This window comes from Eschrichtius robustus, chromosome 14 (genome assembly GCF_028021215.1).
Source record: "Eschrichtius robustus isolate mEscRob2 chromosome 14, mEscRob2.pri, whole genome shotgun sequence".
NCBI classification, from domain to species: Eukaryota; Metazoa; Chordata; class Mammalia; order Artiodactyla; family Eschrichtiidae; genus Eschrichtius; species Eschrichtius robustus.
The window spans coordinates 43019398-43041024 of NC_090837.1; the positions used below are offsets into that span (position 1 = coordinate 43019398).

At 36.2% G+C, this 21627-nt stretch overlaps 1 protein-coding gene across 1 annotated transcript in view; it reads left to right on the forward strand.

The window, feature by feature from the left end:
• The window catches only part of TAF4B (TATA-box binding protein associated factor 4b), a 113221-nt gene that overhangs the window by 39779 nt on the left and 51815 nt on the right, over positions 1-21627 (forward strand). Inside the window, exons 10-11 of the mRNA XM_068563585.1 lie at positions 13410-13579; positions 17223-17353. Coding sequence (XP_068419686.1) covers positions 13410-13579; positions 17223-17353 — 301 coding nt within the window. The remainder of the gene's footprint in view (positions 1-13409; positions 13580-17222; positions 17354-21627) is intronic.

The window sequence follows — 21627 nt, forward strand, 5'->3', positions numbered from 1 at the left end:
GCATTCTTGAACAATTAGTCATAGTTATATTAAAGTTCATACCTAATATTCCCAACGTCCAGGTTGTCTGTAAGTCTGTTTCTGTTATTTGGCTTTTAAGTCCTGTTTCTTGGTATGAACTTAGTAATTTTTGAGTCAGTGTCAAATATGTGTAAAAAATAATTATAGGAGTTTTGGATTAATTACCTCCTGAAAGAGAATTTATCCAGTTTCCTGGTTGGCAGGAGAGGAGCGGATTGCCTTCATCTAGTCAGTAACTGAATTCAAATCTAGGCTGTAATCTTTCCAAGACTCCATGTCCCTTTGGTTCTCCCTGACTCCAGGATGTAGTACCTCAGGTATTTCATCTAAGGCTTAGGGTACTTTTCTTTGCTGGATTCTGAACCCTAATTTTAGGATTTTCAGAATGGTAAATGAGCATTGGCTTCAACTTAAAATCATAAGCTGCATTAATCCCTAACAAGAGAGTCAGCCTGACCTTTGAAGCTTTGAAGCCAGGGGTTGACTTCTCTCTACCTATGAAAGATCCTGATGGTATCTTCTTCCAGTATAAGCTGTTTTGTCTACATTGGAAGTATGTTGTTTAGTGTAGCCACTTCTATTAATTATCTTAGGTAGATCTTCTGGATAACTTGCAATAGTTTCTACATCAGCACTTGCTGCTTCACCTTGTACTTTTATGTTACGGAGAGAGCTTTTTTCCGTAAACCTCATGAACCAACCTCTGCTAGCTTCAAACTTTTCTTCTGCAGCTTCCTCACCTCTCTTAGCTTTTGAATCAACAGAATTAAGAAAGGTAGGACCTGACTCTGAATTGGGCTTTGGCTGAAGGAAACGTTGTGGCTGGTTTGATCTTCTGTCCAGAACCACTAAAACTTTCTTCATATCAGCAGTAAGACTGTTTCACTTTCTTATCATTTGTGTGTTCCCTGGAGTAGCACTTTTAATTTCCTTCAAGAACTTTTCCTTTGCATTCACAACTTGACTAACTGTTTGGCACAAGAGGCCTAGCTTTCGGCCTATCTTGGCTTTCTGCAGGCCTTCCTCATTAATCTTCATCGTTTCTAGCTTTTGACTTAAAGTGAGAGATGAGTAACTCTTCCTTTCACTTGAACACTTAGGAGGCATTGTAGGGTTATTACTTGGCCTAATTTCAATATTGTCATGTCTCAGGGAATAGGGAGACCTGAGGAGAGGGAGAGAGACTGGAATGGCTGGTTGGTAGAGCAGTCAGAACACACACAACATTTACCTATTAAGTCGGCAGTCTTGTATGGGCATGGTTTGTGGTGACCCAAAACAATTACAATAGTAACATCAAAGATCACTGATCACAGATCACCATAACAAATAAAAAAATAATGAAAAAGTTTGAAATGTTGCAGGAACTGACAAAATGTGACGAAGAGTCACGAAATGAGCAAATGCTATTGGAAAAGTGGCGCCGGTAGACTTGCTCGACCACCGGGTTGCCACAGACCTTCAATTTGTAAAAAAACACATTATCTGTGAAGCACAATAAAGTGCAGTGCAATAAAAGGAGGTGTACACTACCAAACGTAAAATAGATAGCTAGTGGGAAGCAACCACATAGCACAGGGAGATCAGCTCGGTGCTTTGTGACCACCTAGAGGGGTGGGATAGGGAGGGTGGGAGGGAGGGAGTTGCAAGAGGGAAGAGATATGGGAACATATGTATATGTATAACTGATTCACTTTGTTATAAAGCAGAAACTAACACACCATTGTAAAGCAATTATACTCCAATAAAGATGTTAAAAAAAAAAAAAGGGAGGTGTGCCTGTATAGGCACTGTCTTTTCTGGGCTTATCTATTCTGTTAATCTTTTTTTTAAATCTCTATTTTATCTTACTGTTTAATTTATTTCCAATAGCATACTGCTATTTACTATACTTTTTACTATATTTACTATAACTTCAAAATAAATTTTACCTCTGTTAAGGCATGTCTCCTACCTATCCCTCTTTCTTTTTTTATTTCCTCTCCTTCCTCTACTTTTATACCCTCATTCCTCCACTTTCATACCCCCTTCCCCTGCTCTTCTTGATTTTTTTCGCCATTCTTGGGGTTTTGCTGTTCATATAAATTTAAGCATCAGTTTAAATTCCACCAAAAACCTCTGCTAGAATTTGACCAACATGGCCTTGAGCCCATAGGTCCATTGTCCTTCAGCTGATTTCTTTATAATTTTGAACCTTCTATCTATGAACATGATTTATGTCTCCATTTATGCATGCTTTCTTTAACATTTTTCAGTAAAGTGATATAATTTTATCTATACAGGTTGTACACCATTTGTTTTTGTTTTTGTTTTTTTAAACAATGGTTTCATGAGCAGTGATGGGGGGCCTCTTTGTGGTTTATTTTTTTTTTAATTTATTTATTTTTATTTATTTATGGCTGTGTTGGGTCTTCGTTTCTGTGTGAGGGCTTTCTCTAGTTGTGGCAAGCGGGGGCCGCTCTTCATCGCGGTGCGCGGGCCTCTCACTATCGCGGCCTCTCTTGTTGCGGAACACAGGCTTCAGACGTGCAGGCTAAGCAATTGTGGCTCATGGGCCCAGTTGCTCCGCGGCATGTGGGATCTTCCCAGACCAGGGCTCGAACCCGTGTCCCCTGCATTGGCAGGCAGATTCTCAACCACTGCGCCACCAGGGAAACCCCACCATTTGTTTTGTTTATCTGTTAGGTTTATTCCTAGGCACCTTTTTGTTGCTATTATAGGTAAAATTTTGGGTAATTGCCTTTTCTGTTCCTAGTATATAGAAATGTAGGTTGCTTTTTATTTATTTATTTATTTATTTATTTATTTATTTATATTTATTTTTGGCCACGCCGCGCAGCTTGGTGGATCTTAGTTCCCCAACCAGGGATTGAACCTGGGCCCACAGCAGTGAAAGCCTGCGTCTTAACCACTGGACCACCAGGGAATTCCCTAGGTTGCTTTTTAAAAAAAAATTATATGCCAACCCCCTTGTTAAGTTCTTATTTCTGATAATTTTTAAATTAGGTTATTTATGTAGACAGTGATGTCAGGAGTGAGATTAGAATTATAGTTTGGCTTTTCTTTTTTTGCTTCCAGCACTTTAATAATGTCATTTCATTCTTTTCTGGTATGTATGCATGTGTTCACTTTCAAAGATAAAGCCTGCAAGGAAAGGTCACCCCAAGCAAAGGAAACAGCAACACAATTGGAATGCCAATGACTTCAAACATTGGGTGATCAAATATTCAATATTAAAAACTCATAAAATGGTTAAAAATAAAATGTGGAATCACAAAAAATTAGCAAGTAACAATTATCTATTAAAAAATGAATACAAAGATTTGATAAAGAACCAAATAGGACATATAGAAGTGAAAAATATAAGTGTTGAATTTAAAACCTCAGTGGATGGGTAAATCAGATTAAACCTGGCGACCCAAATGGAGTTTGCTTTACTCCAAAGAAGATTTGTGACTGTGTCTCATAGGAACCAGGGATGACTATTGACTTGGGACCACATTAGTACCTGTTCTAGAGAACCTGACTTAAGAGTTTCTCCACTTTAACAGAGGCCCGAAAACTAGTGCTAGCCACAGGCATTTGCCCCTGAGGCAGTTCTACTTTTAGAGTGTGCTCAGTGCTTATTTTTACTGACACCTTTTTGACAACTTCTGTGCATCCAACACTGGAATGAAAATAAGCTGGTCTAAATTAGAAGAATGTCATGTAATTTCTCATGGGTAAATCTAGTCCAGTTAATGCCTGAAGCATAAGTGTCACCATTAGTATTTTCTTTAGGTAGTTTCTAGCTTATTACTTTTGCTCATTTAGCTATTGAGTGCTTATTGCTTTCTAGACTTATATATTGGAAAATAGTTTCTTTTTTTTTTTTTCCTGGCTGCGCTGTGTGGCTTGTGGGATCTTATTTCCCCAACCAGGGATTGAACCCGGGCCCTCAGAAGTAAAAACACGAAGTCCTAACCACTGGACCGCCAGGGAATTCCTGAGAGTAGATCTTTGTTGTGTATGTTATGTATATGTTATAAATATTTTTCTCCCAATCTTTTGTTTAACTTGTAATTTTGTTTTTAGTGTCTTTTGTTATTTGAAGATTTTAAATCACAGTATTAACTTTATTAGTCTCTTCCTTTATAGCTTTTGACTTTTGCATTATTTTAAAAAATCTTTCCCTATCCTTAGCTCATAATGATGTGCTCCTATATTTTCTTCCAAGATATCTATACACACCTCATATATGCAATAGACCTTTACAAAATCTTCAGTAATTCTTGATTCTATCTTTGTAAATAGCTGAAACAGAAATTACCTTTTCCCCGTTGGGTTGCTCATCTCAACAACAGTTACTGAAGATTTCATCATCCTTACTTTTCTGATTTGAAATGCTGCTTTACCTTTTAGTAAATTCTCAGTTATACAAGGGTACATTTCAAGATTTTCATTTTAGTGCTGTTTTTGTTTTATTTCTGTGTTAATATTTTTGCATTTTCAATTATCTTTCATTATTTGTTTTTATATCTGTTTAGATAAATCCTCTCTCTTTATTCCTTTTTCAGTCACATCTGCTGTCTTGAGGCACTATCTAAAGTTACCCTATTCATTTATTTACCCTTCTTTATGCGCCCCACTCCTTTTTAAATCTCTGAGAGTTTACAATAACTTTACCATTGTATATCTAACATTTAGAACAATGCCTTGTTCATAATAAGCATTCAGAAATTTGTTGAAATAATGAATTTTGAAAAAGAGAACAGGAGTATCTATAATCTTAGATATAATCTATTTTTAAGATATATTTTATTTTTGCACAAAGATACACTTTTCATTTTTGTATAATATGTTCTAGTTATTTGGGTTATATGTGGTTTTATGCATATCTTTTTTTTTTTTTTTTTAAATGGGATTTATTTATTTATTTATTTAATGTCTGTGTTGGGTCTTCGTTTCTGTGCGAGGGCTTTCTCTAGTTGCGGCAAGCGGGGGCCACTCTTCATCGCGGTGCACGGGCCTCTCACTATCGCGGCCTCTCTTGTTGCGGAGCACAGGCTCCAGACGCGCAGGCTCAGTAGTTGTGGCTCACGGGCCTAGTTGCTCCGCGGCATGTGGGATCTTCCCAGACCAGGGCTCGAACCCGTGTCCCCTGCGTCGGCAGGCAGATTCTCAACCACTGCGCCACCAGGGAAGCCCTATGCATATCTTTTTATAGTAATGTCTTTTCTTTCAGTTTGCTTTCTTGGATACTTAATATCACTTCAGTTATTGTTAAAATGAAGCTTAAAATAGACCCTTCATATTGACTCTTTTGTTAAATAAGAGGAGGTAATAGTGTATGGCATTAGATCCTGTCTTAACTGGATGAGGTTTAATAACAGAGTGATATCTGCCTGTATTTTCAAAACTACCTGTTTAACTGAAAAGAACATTTTTGTGACTTTTTCCCAGAGTAAGTCATATTTTCTGTTGTGCTTGTCAGTACATCTGGGATGAATAAGGGAAGCTATATAGTGTTTAAACACCAGAGGGTGCCAGAGATTTGTGTTTTATTCTTTGTACTTCAGAATCAGAAGTGATAAATATTACAGCACCTGTGCATGTTTGTATAGTTAACTCTATTTAAACAGACTGACTATTTGATAATAATAAGGAATTATTGTTGATTTTTTGAAGAGGTGATAATGCCTTATGGTTAAGGTCTTCGTTTAGAGTCCTTATATTTTAGAGAGAAATAATAAAATATTTATGGATAAATAATACATATATGTGTATATTAATATATACTTATATAACTTAGGAGGTATTTTAACAGCTAGGAATTAAGAGGTTTTTTAAAAAATTTGCTTTAAAAGACACTTAGAAAATAATATAGGACAAGGTTACATGCTGTTTGCACAGATAATATTATTCCACCAACTTTAATGTCCCATTTTTTCCTATTGCAAGAATCAGATTCTCTAGTGTAGATTAAGCTTGTGCTCTACCTTGCTTCATATGTAATTAATTGTTTCATTATGTATTTATTAAGAGTCTGTCCTTACATATACAAGTGTATCAATGATATACACTTGTTATATAGAGTATGACATAATATAGATGATTAATCATTCAAGCAAGGACTTAGAGAGAAAACAGTCTCTGGTGACAAAATCTTGGAAAGTCAGGAGACAGGAAAGAAACATCCTTCTGAGCTGTGCCCAGATAAACTCTAAATCTAGGGTTAAAATTCAACAACAAAAAAATCTTCTTCAAGGAGTTGCCTTATGCTAAATCTTGTTAGAAATTAGGTTCTTAAACATTCCTCACAGGGAAATTACATGAATGAAGACTTAGAGATGAGATTGTGAAGTCTTTCATAGTTTTTGGCCAGATTTTTTCATAGTAAAATGCGATTTAGGATAAATTATCTTTGTGCTTACATGCTGAATGAACTGCGAAGGAATATACTCGTAAGTAGTTCCTAAAATCACTGAAGTTTGAGAAATACTGCAATATCCTATGCTGTGTTTGAGTTAAAAAGAGGAAAGGGAATTTCCCATGAGGAAAGATACCTTTAAAAAAGTCATAGAAGGAAGAAAGCAGGGTTTGTAAGCTGGCTGTGGTAACGTAGCGAGGTTATGCCCAAGGGTGGTGAAAAAAGAATATTGAAGGTAACCTTATTTTACCAGGGATTAGTAACCTAAAGGAAGAACTTGATCTTCTTAAAATAAAAATTTTTTGTTTATACCTTTTAAGCAAATTATATATTTATTTGACTAGGTAATACATACATTTTGTATAGCATTCGAAAGGAACAAAAGGATATACGGTGGGAAAAAAATAAGGTTCTCTCTTGCATCATTTTCCCTCTGCTACCCAGGTTCTCAGCCCAGAGCCAACCACTGTTAGCAATTTCTTGCATATCTCTCTAGATAGAATCTTTTCAACATAGATGGCAGTATACAATACATGATGTTTTATTGGGTTGGCCAGAAAGTTCGTTCGGGTTTTTCCATAAGGTGTAATGGAAAAACCCAAATGAACTTTTTGGCCAACCCATTTTGATATTTACAACTTAGTAGTAATAAATCTTGCAGATTATTCAATATCAGTATATAATCATTGTGATTTGATGTTTTTAACAAAGTTACATAATGATAGATATTTAGGTTGTTTCCAGTGTTTTGTACTCAGAAAACAGAGTTGCAATGACTATCGTTTCACATAATTTCTAGAAAGAGCAGTTTATTCACTTTAAATTAGGTAATGTCAAATAACTCTCAGTGGAGTTGGATTAACAAATTATACTCTGAGCAACAAAGCTTAAGGTATCATATTTCCACATGTTCTCGTGAACTTTACCAATCTAACAGGTGAAAAATTGTATCTTACATTTTTCTTATGAGTAGGGTAAAACATCTTATATTTGAGTCATGTAAAATTTTTCATTAACTGAAGGTTTCTATGTTTCGTTCATTTTTCCATTGGATTTTAGGTCTTTTCCTTAGTTATTTGTAGGAGCTCTTTATATATTAAAGGAACTCCTTTTTTCGTGATATGATTGCTTCCTTCAATCCTCAGTCTCAGATGTAGGGAATGTTATTGTCTCCATTTTACTGATGATGCAGGCCTAGAGAGGTTAATTAATTTGCTTTATTTCATATAGACAGTAAGTGGCAGAGTCAGGATTTCATGGTAGGCAGTTTGACTCATCTTTTTTACCCACCATTCTTCTACTTCCCAGTACATTGTCACAGATAAACAGCACGCTGTTCTGAGCACATACAAATTCCTCAAATATTTAAGTACCATTTATGACTACTCTGCTAGAAGCGATAGGTGATGAAAGTGATTAATATGATCAATAAAATTAGTCTGGTTGAAGTATAAGGCAAATAGTTGATTATTGGAAGACAGAGTAAGACCTACCATAATAGAGACAAAATGTACCTTTGGAAGTTCAAAAGATGTAGCAATTGGACAGATGCTTTAAAAGTATAAAGATAAGTTAAACCAACATTTCCAAAGTAGGCATTTGAAGTAGGTCTGGAATATAGATAAGGCACTGACAGCTGAAAGATAATAAACCAAGAGGAGCTAAAGACTAGAACAGGAAAGCCAGAATCAGTAGGAGCTATTTTATGGTGAGGAATGGGAAGTAAGAGTGCTAAGTTAAGGTCATTACTTGGAAGGCCTTGAATATCAGGTTGAGCTCATAGGATCATGAAATGTTTTTGAATAGGAAAGTAATGTGATTTTCTCTACTATATAAAAATTAGTCTGGTGCTATTACAGATCTTAAGAGGGTAGAAGAGATTTAAGAAGGTAGGCACAAGCAATGGTTAACTTTATAAAAAGCTAAAGAATTAGATCAGTTTCAGAAACCAAAATGCAAGGTATTAATGATAATTGGGTAATGCTACTTTAATTTTTGCATATTAACCTATTACTCCCCACAGAATCTTGAGTTGGAAGCCTTTTTCTACTGAGGCACTATTAAATTTCCTTTTTGTATGTCTTTTAAAATGAAACAGGTTATCTTTCACAGCACCTTCGTTAAAAGACATACTGCATGAGACCAGAAGACTTGAAGATGCGATTTGGAGGTTCTCACTTTCTTTTCCTTTAAAATTGAGCCAACCCAGAATCACAAATACGCCTCAGCATCAAAGCCTTTATTACTGCCTTGGCCTATCTTACAATATTTAGCCTTATCAATAATGCTGCTACAACACTGTGTTGTCTTTGCTTTCCTTTAGTCTGCCTCCTTTCTTAGAGGAAGTTTTAAGTGGTTCGGGTGCTGTTTATTGTGGTACCTTTTCCTCTTCCCTCAGTAGGGGTCTTCCTCTATTCCTGCTGCCCTCTGTAACCATAGCAACTGGCAGCTGAACTAGAGGGAGCTGTGTTCAGCTTGGGGCCAAATTGGGGGGTGGGTGGGTAGGCAAGAACAAATCTTATTGGGTGGTTAGCTCCCTTCTTAGTTCAGAGAAGGGCTGCAAGAAGATTCTAAAAGACATGGGGCACTCTCCTCATTAATGAGTTCTGTTCAGTTCTAGTACTGTGCATGGTACTGGTAGTAAGGAGGCCTGGTACTGGTCTCTCCAGTCTGTATGTGAAATTTCAGCAGGGGCTATGTGGGAACTCGCCTGTGGAAGCAGGGTGCAGTTTACAGGGCCTGTGTACCTGGCAAACAGCTGAGATTGTGAACAATCAGTGTTGTGTGCATGTGTGTAAAGGCCATGTCCTGTGTACCTTAAACAATTCTGATTTTTTTTAAAGGAAGGATAAGGCCATATGTCTAAACTTCATAATATTTTTCTGTCTCCAGTTTTCTTTCTCTGTTTATTTATATATTATTTTTTAAAATATCACTAACCATTTGATTGGGTAATCTGTGTATACACTACAACATTCAAAGGGTAGAAGGGAGTATGATGTGGTATAAATGAAATCTTCTTCCTATCCATGCTTCCCTGTTTCCCTCTCCAGAGGAGAATTTCTTGTGCATCCAGAGATATGTTATGCTTGTGTGTGTGTGTGTGTGTGTGTGTGTGTGTGTGTGTGTGTATTTTTTTCAAGGTGCAGTCTGTTCTATACCTTGTTGTGTTTTGTTTAGTTTTTTCCCACTTCACAATACACGTTGGCATTTGTTCTGTGTCTGGCCAAAGAGGGCTGCCTCATTCTTTTAAGTGGCTGAGAGTGACCTTAGAAAGTACCTAATCTAAGTTATTCATTTTTTAGAGGAAGAAAAATTTGAGTCCTAAAGGTGTTAAGTAACTGGTTGGTATTCTCTTTTGGAGTGAACTGACTTTTCATCGATTTGTACTTGGCCTTTTTTTTTTAAATAGACTGTTTCTTAGAGTAGTTTTAGGTTCATAGCAAAAAATTGATTTGGACGTTGTAGAAAATGGCAGCACATGCACAGCCTCCCCCATTATCCACATCCCCCACCAGAGTGGTCTGTTTGTTACGATTGATGAACCTGCATCGAGACATCATTATCACCCAAAGTTCATAGTTTACCTTACAGTTCACTAGGTGTGTGGTACGTTCTGTGGGTTTTGACAAATGTGTAATGACATGTATTGACCATTATAGTATCATACAGATACTGTATATTTCACTGTCCTAAAAGTCCTCTGTTTTCTGCATATTCATCCCTCTCTGCTAACCCCTGGCAACCACTGGTCATTTTATTGTCTCCATAATATGCGTTTTCCAGAATGTCATATAGTTGGAATCATCAGTATGTAGCCTTTTCAGATTGGCTTACTTCACTTAATAATGTGCATTTAAGTTTCTTCTAGTCTTTTCATGGTATGATACCGTTTCTTTTTAGGACTCAGTAATATTCTATTGTTTGGATTTACCACAGTTTATTTATCCAGTCACCTGCTGAATGACATCTTGGTTGTTTCCAAGTTTTGACAATTAAGAGTAAATCTGCTGTAAACATCCATGTACAGGTTTTAGTGTGGGCATAAATTTTCAGCTCCTTTGGGTTAGTACTAAGAAGTGTAACTGCTGGATCATTAGTTTTGTAATAAACTGCCAAACTGTCTTTCATAGTAGCTGTACCATTTTGCATTCCTACCAGCAATGAATGAGAGTTCCTGTTGCTCCACACCCTCATCAGCATTTGGTGCTGTCAGTGTTCAGGATTTTGGCCATTCTGATAGACGTGTAATGGTATCTCATTGTTTTAATCTGCATTTCCCTGATGACATAGGATGTGGAGCATCTTTTCTTATGCTTGTTTGCCATCTGCACATCTTTTTGGTGAGGTGTCTATTAGGTCTTTGGCCCACTTTTTAATCTGTTTGTTTTCATATTGTTGAGTTTTAAGAGTTCTTTATATGTTTTGAATAATAGTCCTTTATCAGATATGTCTTTTACAAATATTTTCTCCCATTGTATGGCTTGTCTTTTCATTTTCTTGATACTTGGGGTTGTTTAAATATTTTTTACTCAGACCTTTTAAAATACTTTTTTACTCAGATCTTGGTCCATCTTTAGGTTTATGGTTTCTACTGTTCTTATGCTTTAGATTTTATTTATTTATTTTTAACATCTTTATTGGAGTATAATTGCTTTACAATGGTGTGTTGGTTTCTGCTGTATAACAAAGTGAATCAGCTATACATATACATATATCCCCATATCTCCTCCGTCTTGCATCTCCCTCCCACCCTCCCTATCCCACCCCTCTAGGTGGTCACAAAGCACCGAGCTGATCTCCCTGTGCTATGCGGCTGCTTCCCACTAGCTATCTATTTTACATTTGGTAGTGTATATATGTCCATGCCACTCTCTCACTTCGTCCCAGCTTACCCTTCCCCCTCCCCGTGTCCTCATGTCCATTCTCTACGTCTTACACTTTAGACTTTAAATGTTTAGATGTTTCTGGAATACTTCTTTGTTTACATAGTTGGTAAATTGATTCTTAGAACCATTCTCAGCATACCATCCCTCTGACAGTACCTCTGTGACATTTGATGAGGTGGAGTCCAACCATTTTCATATAGATTTTTTTTTTTAAAGTATTTATGAATTTGACTGTGCCAGGTCTTAGTTGCAACACATGGGATCTTCGTTGCGGCATGCAGGATCTTTAGTTGTGGCGTGTGGGCTCTTTTAGTTGTGGCATGCGGGCTCTAGTTCCCTGACCAGAGATCAACCCTGGGCCCCCTGCATTGGGAGCATGGAGTCTTATCCATTGGACCACCAGGGAAGTCCCCATACAGTTTATTTATATTGCGTGTTTCATTTGGTTGATTTGAGATACTAATTACATTTTTTTTCTTTTCTCCATTACAGAGACACACCTTTTAATGTTAGGTTTTTAAATATAGTGTTCAGATTGTGAGACCACTGTTCTTTCTCTTCACTTGCAACTGCTATGTCCAGCACTTAACTTTCTTTCATTTAGTTTGAATCTCTCATACCTGTGTGAGTAGGGGCTCTTGCCCTCCCACTCCTAACATGCTGCTTTTTAAAGCTGAACACCAGAGGCCTTTATATCTTGAGCGCTTGACAGTTATACTTTATTTCCCTTTTTTGTGCATAAATGCATTACCGCAAGGAGATTCATAATTTAAATCTGTTGACATGAAACCACATGATCTATCTTTTGGCCCATGCAATAAATAGAAACAATATGTTTTTTATATAATCATGTTTGTGTAAATTATGTTATGCATTGGTACATGAGTTATGATCAGTAATATGCTTGTTATTACAGGGTGTTAAAAATGCCATAAGGGAATTTTAGTGTTTTTGTCTCTCACTTCTCTATCCTTAAACATATATACTCATCTTAGTACTGTAGCCATGTAGCAATTCTATTAGATAAAAGCAACTATTTAATTTTGCTGGCACAATGCAAGGAGCTCAAACATATTTTGTGTTTTTATATGTATGTCTTTTACATATGTGTGTATAATTTTATATTTTAAATATAAGCCCTTTGCAGCCACTTGCTTGAGGAGGTGGTTTAATGAATTCAGTTGGTACAGATGGAGCACACCAAAAGTCTGAAGCGGAAAAACAAAACTAGTTTTAACCATATGGTTTCAGAATAGCTAGTCTAGAAAGCTTCTTCTCAAGGGCTTTTACACGGGTATGGACCTTTAGGGATTGGGGGAATTCTCCTGCTCCTCAGTGGAACAGTGGGCTGCACTGGGGATATCTGAGGGGTTTTTAAATCATCTTGGATGAAAACAAAGAAGTCTGTTTTTATTTCATTCTTTCATTACCCGCAATTTGTGGATAACTTAGTATAACTTCCAAATCCCTCTTAGAGTATCTTATTTACTAAACTGAGAGCGGGAGAGATGGGCACTAGGAGACTAAAGTTGCTTCTGATTCATCTTTCTGATATTAAATGTACACTAGTGGTTAGAAACACCAATGAATTTTAAAGGCTGACGGAAAGATAGCCATGCTTTACTTCTCTTGCTTAGATAAATTGAGTAAAATAATGTCTTTAGTTATAAGGAGAGATCTATAATTCTTTGCTCTCTTTTATTTACTTATTTACTTATTTTATTTATTTATGGCTGTGTTGGGTCTTCGTTTCTGTGCGAGGGCTTTCTCTAGTTGTGGCAAGCAGGGGCCTCTCTTTATCGCGGTGCGCGGGCCTTTCACTATCGCGGCCTGTCTTGTTGCGGAGCACAGGCTCCAGACGCGCAGGCTCAGTAAGTGTGGCTCACGGGCGCGCAGGCTCAATAAGTGCGGCTCACGGGCCCAGTTGCTCCGTGGCATGTGGGATCTTCCCAGACCAGGGCTCGAACCCGTGTCCCCTGCATTGGCAGGCAGATTCTCAACAACTGCGTCATCGGGGAAGCCATGTTTGCTCTCTTAAATCACTCGTTCACATACCACCACCACTGAAAGCTTTCTTTTTTTTCTATTAGAGATGAAGATGACATCAATGATGTGACTTCCATGGCAGGGGTCAACCTTAGTGAAGAAAATGCCTGCATCTTAGCAACAAACTCTGAATTGGTGGGCACACTTGTTCAGTCATGTAAAGATGAACCGTTTCTTTTCATTGGAGCTCTACAAAAGAGAATTTTAGACATTGGTAAGTATGATTATTGACCTGATAGGACTGTCTCTTCCAAGGAAAATGCTATCGAAAGAGATAGCCTGGGTTGGTTTTTCTGGAAATTCTGAGGCTTAAAAAAGGCTCTGGAAGTAATCAAGATTTCATGGGTGTTATAGAAAAAAGTATTTTATTTTAAAAATTATTAATGTAACTTAAATCATGTAACCTATGGTTTCTGGTGTAGATAATAGAAGTTAATATTTTATTCATCTTAATGGGAGAATAGATGTGTAAAAAATGAATATATGCTTATGATATACTATTTTTTTCTGTGCTGTTCTTCCTTGGTTGGGCTTTAGGCATGTAACTTGTTACAAGTTTGTGTTAATGAAATAAAGAAATAGCCAATGAGAGTAAGTCCCTTTTTCCTCATCTCAATCCTGAAATTCAAACCCATCCATACCATAAAAGAACTAAACTAGAATATCAGAGTTCTCTCTGGCCAGGAGTAGTTGCTGGGTGGCCTGAAGTATGTGAAAGGAAATGGAAGAGAACATACCAGTTTTATTCCGGAGCCAAACAGCTTTTTTGTTGTTGTTTAATACCAAACTTGCAGTGATAACTGAAAAAAGAGACAGATTGGAGAGAGATTGTTGCATGTGAGTTATCTCACTTCTTGTGTCCTGACACAGGGACTTATTGGAGTCTCCTCTAGCTCTCTTCCTTCACCCATGTCCAATTTGAGGGGCCAGTGCCAGTGACCTTTTAGTATGCTTGACTAAGAACCTTTACATTCTGTGTTGAAGGCCTGACACAAAAATGTGAAGGTTTCAGATTTTTGATACATCCGTGGTATATTTAAGGACTTCAGAATACATTACTATTACACATTCTAAGTCTGCTTCACAATTACTCAATAAAGAAATATGTGAGCTCCTACTGTATGTTATTCAGATTATCACTTTTTTCACCTCTAATTTAAGTTGGTTATATGTTATCCTTCTTTTATCTTGAAAAACTAGAATTTACAGTAGTTCAAAGGGAAAGAAATTCAGAAGAGCTAATTGTAAAATGTTTGTTTGCTGTTTGCTTGTGTTTTGTTTGATTTCTCTCCTCTCCAGCCCTCCCTCCTCCTCCTCCTCCTCCCCTCCCTCCCTCTCTTTCTTTCTCTTTCGTTTTCTTCTTTGCATTGTATTTCCTATTGTATAGGAGACGACAGTACCTTAACTTTGGAATAAGCCTAAGCAAATATCTTTCTGTGATGGCTTGGGAAATTTACTGGTGTTTTAACTCCTTTTAGCCATATAATTATTTAGAACTCTGGTGGAGTAGAAGTAGATTCATACTTAGTTTCAGCAATTCCCTGCCCCCCTTCTAAATTTTATTTCTAGCTTGATTTAAACCTTGATTATATGATAGGAAAACTTTTAGTTTGACAGAGCATTTTCCATCATTTAGGACAGGGATTGACAATATTTCTTCCCGCAAAGGACCAGATCATAAATATTCGCCACTTTGTGGGCCATATAGTCTGTGTTGCAACTGCTTACCTCTGCTGTTATGTTACAGAAGCAACTGTAGACAGCATACGAACAAATAGAAAAGACTGTATTGCCGTCAAACTTTATCTATAGAGACCAGATTTAGTTTGCTAACCTCTGCTTTCAAGGAGAACTCTTTGTATTTTCAGTTCTTGATGGTAAAACACCAACTTGTCATTTAATATGATGGAAAATTGCAAAACTTCTTCCCTCTAAATTACCTAAGCTTTTAAAACAAAAACAAAAACCATGGAGTGAATGGAGTTATATATTTCTAGGAATTTTTTCATTTATAATAAAATTCCATGTTTACAGAATAGATCAGAACCAAGACCATTTCTTAATAACAGGAATTATAAAGTAACCCAAAGAATTTGGGGAGGAAGATTTTCTTACTTGAATATGTTAGAGGAGTAAACATGCCAGTGTTCTTCCTTTTTTGCTAATTACCTAAATTAAATTACACAGACATTCTGTAAAAATCACATAGTAAGCTTGCAAACACCTACTAGATTGCCTTAAACAGTTAATGGTGACTTTACTAAAGGGAGTGTTTTATTTTAAAGTGAGACTTTAACTTGTAACTCTGTTATGTTTTATCATCAGTTTAGTGAAGATATTAGAATGTTTGATTGTTCACTAAGCCCTGGAATTGATTGCAACTCCCAGCACTTGTTTATTTTTAGTATTTTAAAAATACGGATATTTCTTTAGCATAGGTTTCTGTTTTATAAAATACATATGAAATTATTTTCAAAGTTTCTCCCCAAACCCTATATATTCTTAAATGTTCACTTTCTTTAAGAATTAACTGGCATGTCATCCTCTATATACTCTATGTTTAATTATAATTTTAATCATTGAATTGTTTTGAAATTGCATTATTCCTTCTATAGAAGGCTCCCACTATTTGTTTATGCTGATGTTTTAGTAAAGCAGATTTGACTTTTCAGTGTTTTTCCCCTCCTTGAATCATAACTTGGTGATTAATTCATTTTTGCTACAAAGTAATGAACTGCTTTGTTTTGAAAGTTTGTTATAGGAGAAGCTGAATCGTTTTATATCGTTTTCCTGTGTGATTTACTATAGCCCACATTTTGAATGAAGTTTAACATTTGTTATAGAATAATGTCAAAGAATGTGTTTAAGAATTGTTAGCTTTTAATTAAAGCTTGTTTTTTGCAATACTCATTCACACTTTGAGTATATGAGTATGTTTCAGATAGAGTGCAAAATCAAATAATAATATATTTTAAATTTCTATAAATACATATGTTAAAAACAAACACAATAGCACTATTTAAAAGCTCATTTAAATGAGATTACCTAATTACCTTTATCTTTAGAGTTAGGTCTCTGATGATACAGGTTGTTTCACTGAGCTGGAGAATTACTATTTAAAAACTGATAAGGTTGACTTATAAATGAGCTTCTGCTTTGGGGTATGTGGTCCAAATTGTTTTCCTGAAACTTTCTTTCTAGTTAGCAGAAGGAAGAATAGAAGTTTGGTTTATTTATGGAAGGAGATATAGTGAAAGAGAAATTTTTCAAATTGATGGGTAAAAATGATGAGGCTTTGAAACCGTTTCAACTTGTAAATTAATTACCAGGTCAACTTATGGAACATGAGTTAGTGCAAAATAAGCATGATTGGTAATGGACAAAAGGAGTATAGGTGTGTCATGCAGACAAGTTATTAACAGAGGCTCACAATCTGAATTAACTGAAATAAATGTCATAAATTGTTAACAGTGTCAAACGGCAAAATGTAATTTTCTATTTTTTAAATGACTAAAATTAACAGAATACAGCACTGATTTCTGCAGTTACCATTTTCCTCCCTGAACACTAGACTTGATTTGTGTTCTTATTAACTTTGTCCTATAAATGACCTTGCAAGGAGAATGAGTCTAGAGGCTAAGTGAAACAATGTCTATATTTTCTGAGGCTTCAGGCTAGGTTTTATTAATGTAATGTCTAAGATCTTTGAAGTTGTGACTTTACCAGGAAAATCATAATCTCCAAACCTTTATTCATAATGGGTATGACTTCCAGGGGGAACAGAATACCTGCTGTGCTAATTATTTCAATTATCAGCCACTACTAAAACACGTAATGGATTTTCTCTGCTTCCACAGGTAAAAAGCATGACATTACAGAACTTAACTCTGATGCTGTGAACTTGATCTCCCATGCAACACAGGAGCGATTACGAGGCCTTCTAGAAAAACTGACTACAATCGCTCAGCATCGAATGACAACTTACAAGGTAAAGGAAATCCTTAAAGAAGAACAAACTCTTCTGTCTCTTCTTTATTGTGTTAAAGGTAGTTTTTTGATATGGATTCATATTCTAAGTATATTTTTTCAAGGAAATGGTCAAGACATATTTCATATTGGTAGAAAATAAAAGTCTCATTCCTAATTTGCCTTATTTAGATACGCTTACATGACAAATAAAATAGGGTTTCAAATGGTATCCAAAGCTTCTGTGTCACTGTACATTGAAATTTGCATCTGTTCTGACTGAGGCTTCTCCTCCTAAAGCTCTTGAGTGGGAGGGAGGATATGTTAGAAGGGATAACATATTGGATAGCTGTGTTCTCTTCAGTGATCCGTTCTCTGCTAGCACTCCTGTTCCTTTTAATAAGTTAAATGATTACATTGAGTGCTAATATTGGTGCCACTCATTATTGATATTGACCACTTTTATAAAAAATTAAATGCAAGAATAGCCTATCTTATCCCTAGTAGTGTGAACCAAATCACTTGCCATCATCAAGATGAAAGCATTAGATTTATTTGCATTATGGTTTTGATGGAGAACAAATTTATTGGGTAATGAGGGTTGAAAAAGATAACCTTTTCCCCCTATATCAAGAAATGTTCATAGGTAGATTTTGTACAATGTGGTATATGGGTAACCTTATAAGGTTTTGAGTTTGCAAGAATGGTCATTGTCATGATGTCCTACACATAGGTTAAAAGCAATCTAGGGAAGATCAGCCACTCTACCACTGGTAAATTTCCTAGAGGAAATCATTCTGTTTTCTCTCCTTTCTGCTTCATTTAGAACTTTGGAAGAACTATTTATAGTTGCTGAGGTCCTCACTTGTATAAATCTTTGTGAGAATTTGCTGGACTGACTTAAAAATATATGATCATCAGAAAAAGCTGTGAAAAAACCCCTAATATCAGTATTTATTTTTGTGTGCTTCTGGAATTTGTTCTCTAATAATCCTTTTTATTTCTGTAAGGTCAGTGGTAATGATCCTACTTTCATTTCTCATTTTGTTTCCTGAAGATGTAAGGTTGGTTACTGATTTAAGATCTACCCTTTTAATGTAGGCATTTATTTATTGCTATAAAATTCTCTCTGAGCACTGCTTTTGCTGCATTCTATAAGTTTTGGTACATTGTGTTTTTGTTTTCATTCATCTTCTTAGGTATTTTCTAATTTCCCTTGAGATCTCTTTATTTCATTGGTTATTTGAGAGTATATTGTTTAATTTCCACATATTCATGAAATTTCCAGTTTTCCTTCTGTTGTTGATTTCTAGCTTCATTCCATTGTTGTCAGAGAATATTCTTAGCACAATTCAATCGTTTTAAATTTATTGAGGCTTGTTTTGTGGCCTAACATATGGTCTGTCTTGGAGAATGTTCCATGTGCACTTGAGAAGAATGTGTACTCTGCTGTTGTTGGGGAGGAACGTTCATATATGTCTCTTAGATCTAGTTGGTTTATAGTGTTAGGTCCTCTATTTCCATATTGATATTCTGTATAGGTATTCAATCCAGTATTGAAAGTAGGGTATTGAAGACTTCAACTACTATTGTAAAACTATTTCTCTTTAGTTCTGTCAGCGTTTGCTTCATATATTTGGGGGCTCTGTTGTCTAGTGTGTATATCTTCTTGTTAGATCTTCTTGGTGAATTCACTCTTTTGTCAGTATATAATGTCCTGTCTCTTTTAACAGTTTTTGACACAAAGTCTGTCTTGCCTGATATTAGTATAACCACCCCTGCTTTCTTTTGGTTATTATTTGCATGGAATATTTTTTCCCATCCTTTGACTTGCAACCTATTTGTGCTTTTATCTAAAGCCAATATCTTGTAGACAGCATATAGTTGGATTTTGCTTTTTATCCATTCTGTCAGTCTCTACCTTTTGATTGAGGAGTTTAATCCATTCGCATTTAAAGTAATTACTGATTAAGGAAGAACTTACTTCTGCTATTTCTGTTTTTGTGTGTGTCTTACAGCTTTTTTGGCACTCCTTTACTACTGCCTTCTTTTTTGTTTGATTTTGTTTGTTGTTGTATACTGTTTTGATTCCCTTCGTGCGCGCACGTGCACGCGCGCGTGTGTGTGTGTGTGTGTGTGTGTGTATTTTTTAGATATTTTCTTAGTGGTTACCTTGGGGATTACAATTAGCATCCTAAATTTGCAGTAACCTAATTTAAATTGATAACAATTTACCTTCACTTTTGGGATGTGGGGGGATTAGTCTTCCTTTTTGTCTTTTTACTGTAACTTTTTAAAGAGCCTTATAATTTTTCACATCTGGATTCTCCCCTTTTCCTGCCTCAAACACCCTGTTGTTTCAGATATACATGAGTGCACTTTCATTTACAGTAAGCAGTTTCTATACAAAACGTAGCATGTACCTTTAGTATGGAATAGAATTTTTCCAAGTAATGTTTACTATCCAGAATGCCATCCAAAGCTCTATTATGTATAGCCTTCAGATGGAGTAGTTCTTCTAGTGTATATCAATAACACATATTTCAAGGATTTAGTTGCCCCAGGCAAAATGGATAGTATCTACCCCACTTAGAAACTCAATAACTTAGCTTAAAGCTAACACCTTCTTAACCTTCTGTCTTGACACTGCCTATCCTGATTGATTTTCCCCTGTCCACCTTTCCCCACACTTATTCCTTAATACAGCTAATGCCACTGTGTGAATTTGCACATATAGAAAAGCAGCTACATGATCATTCTTCTTTAAACAGAAATAATAATCATTTAATTATATTTGGATCTAGTTCAAAATTATATACTTATTTTGTAGACTTTGATTTTAATAATCTTTGTGTCACAGATTGAGCCCTGTCCTTATATTTCAGTTCATCCCTGATAGGATTTATTTTTATCTGTACAGTATGGGAAATTTTACTCCATGAATTTCACAAAAGTGAGCTACTTTTTTTTTTTTTTAAATTATTTATTTATTTACGGCTGTGTTGGGTCTTCGTTTCTGTGTGAGGGTTTTTTTTTTTTTTTCTCTAGTTGCGGCAAGTGGGGGCCACTCTTCATCGCGGTGCGCGGGCCTCTCACTATCGCAGCCTCTCTTGTTGCGGAGCACAGGCTCCAGACGTGCAGGCTCAGTAATTGTGGCTCACGGGCCTAGTTGCTCCGCGGCATGTGGGATCCTCCCAGACCAGGGCCCGAACCTGCGTCCCCCGCACCGGCAGGCAGACCCTCAACCACTGAGCCAGCAGGGAAGCCCCAAGCTACTTTTATTAAAAGCAAAATCCCACCATCTCTTTCCATTTGAAATCCATCTACTTTTGATAATCTTTCACCTGGTTAGACGTAATTCTCTAATTAATCATAGTCCATAAACTGAGATTTAAGTAAAGAAGTAGAAAGTGACACACGTGATACAAAGCTTTTGATCTTGCTGCCAGCTTTTTTCCCACTGAAGATATGTTAGAGTCTTCTACGTGCCAGCGGCTGTGGAGAAACTTCATGTTTTCCAGTTGAAAGGGGCTGTAGTACTTTCTTTAGATGGGATTCACTTGATGATGTTATTGTTTGGTCTGAGTCCTTATATTTTCACTGCTAAACCACCTGACTCTGTGGTGCAAAAAGACTTCAGTTAGACCAGCTGGGTAGACAGGAAGCATCATGATAAGATTGGGGTTACTGTTGTTTAAATAAAATTGGAGACTCAGTAGAAGTAGGGAAGACACTCAGTTGTTTAGGATGTGTAAGAGTAAAGGAAGGATGCATTAAGCAAGAGGCAGTTGTACTGAGTTGGAAGAGAGAGAAGGAATCTTAGCATGGAAAGGAGATTGGGTTCAAATTTAGAAAGTCTGTGCCCCTTTTTAATTTAGCATTTGCTGTCCTTTTAAATTAAATCCTGTCAGTAAATTATCTCCAGGGTATATGAACACAAAAATGGTAAAAATGAAGTATTTAAGAAACCATTGGTTATTGTTTATGCCTGTATCGTTGGCTTATAATGTATTCCATATTCTATCTTGTATTATTTAACTTTAAAAACATTTGAGAATTCTTTTTGTATTAAACACAAAGTAAAATAAGTAGCACTAATACATCCTTGTTCATTATTCTATGTAATACTCTTTTGATCTAGTTAAATACCAACAATAAAAATTTAATTTAAAAAGAATCTTGGGCATATGAAATCTCTCAGTTCCAGTTAATTGAATCAACCATAAGCATGGGATAAAACAAAGATGGGAATGGTGCTGTACCCAGATTTCCAAGCCACGCACTGACCTTTGGACT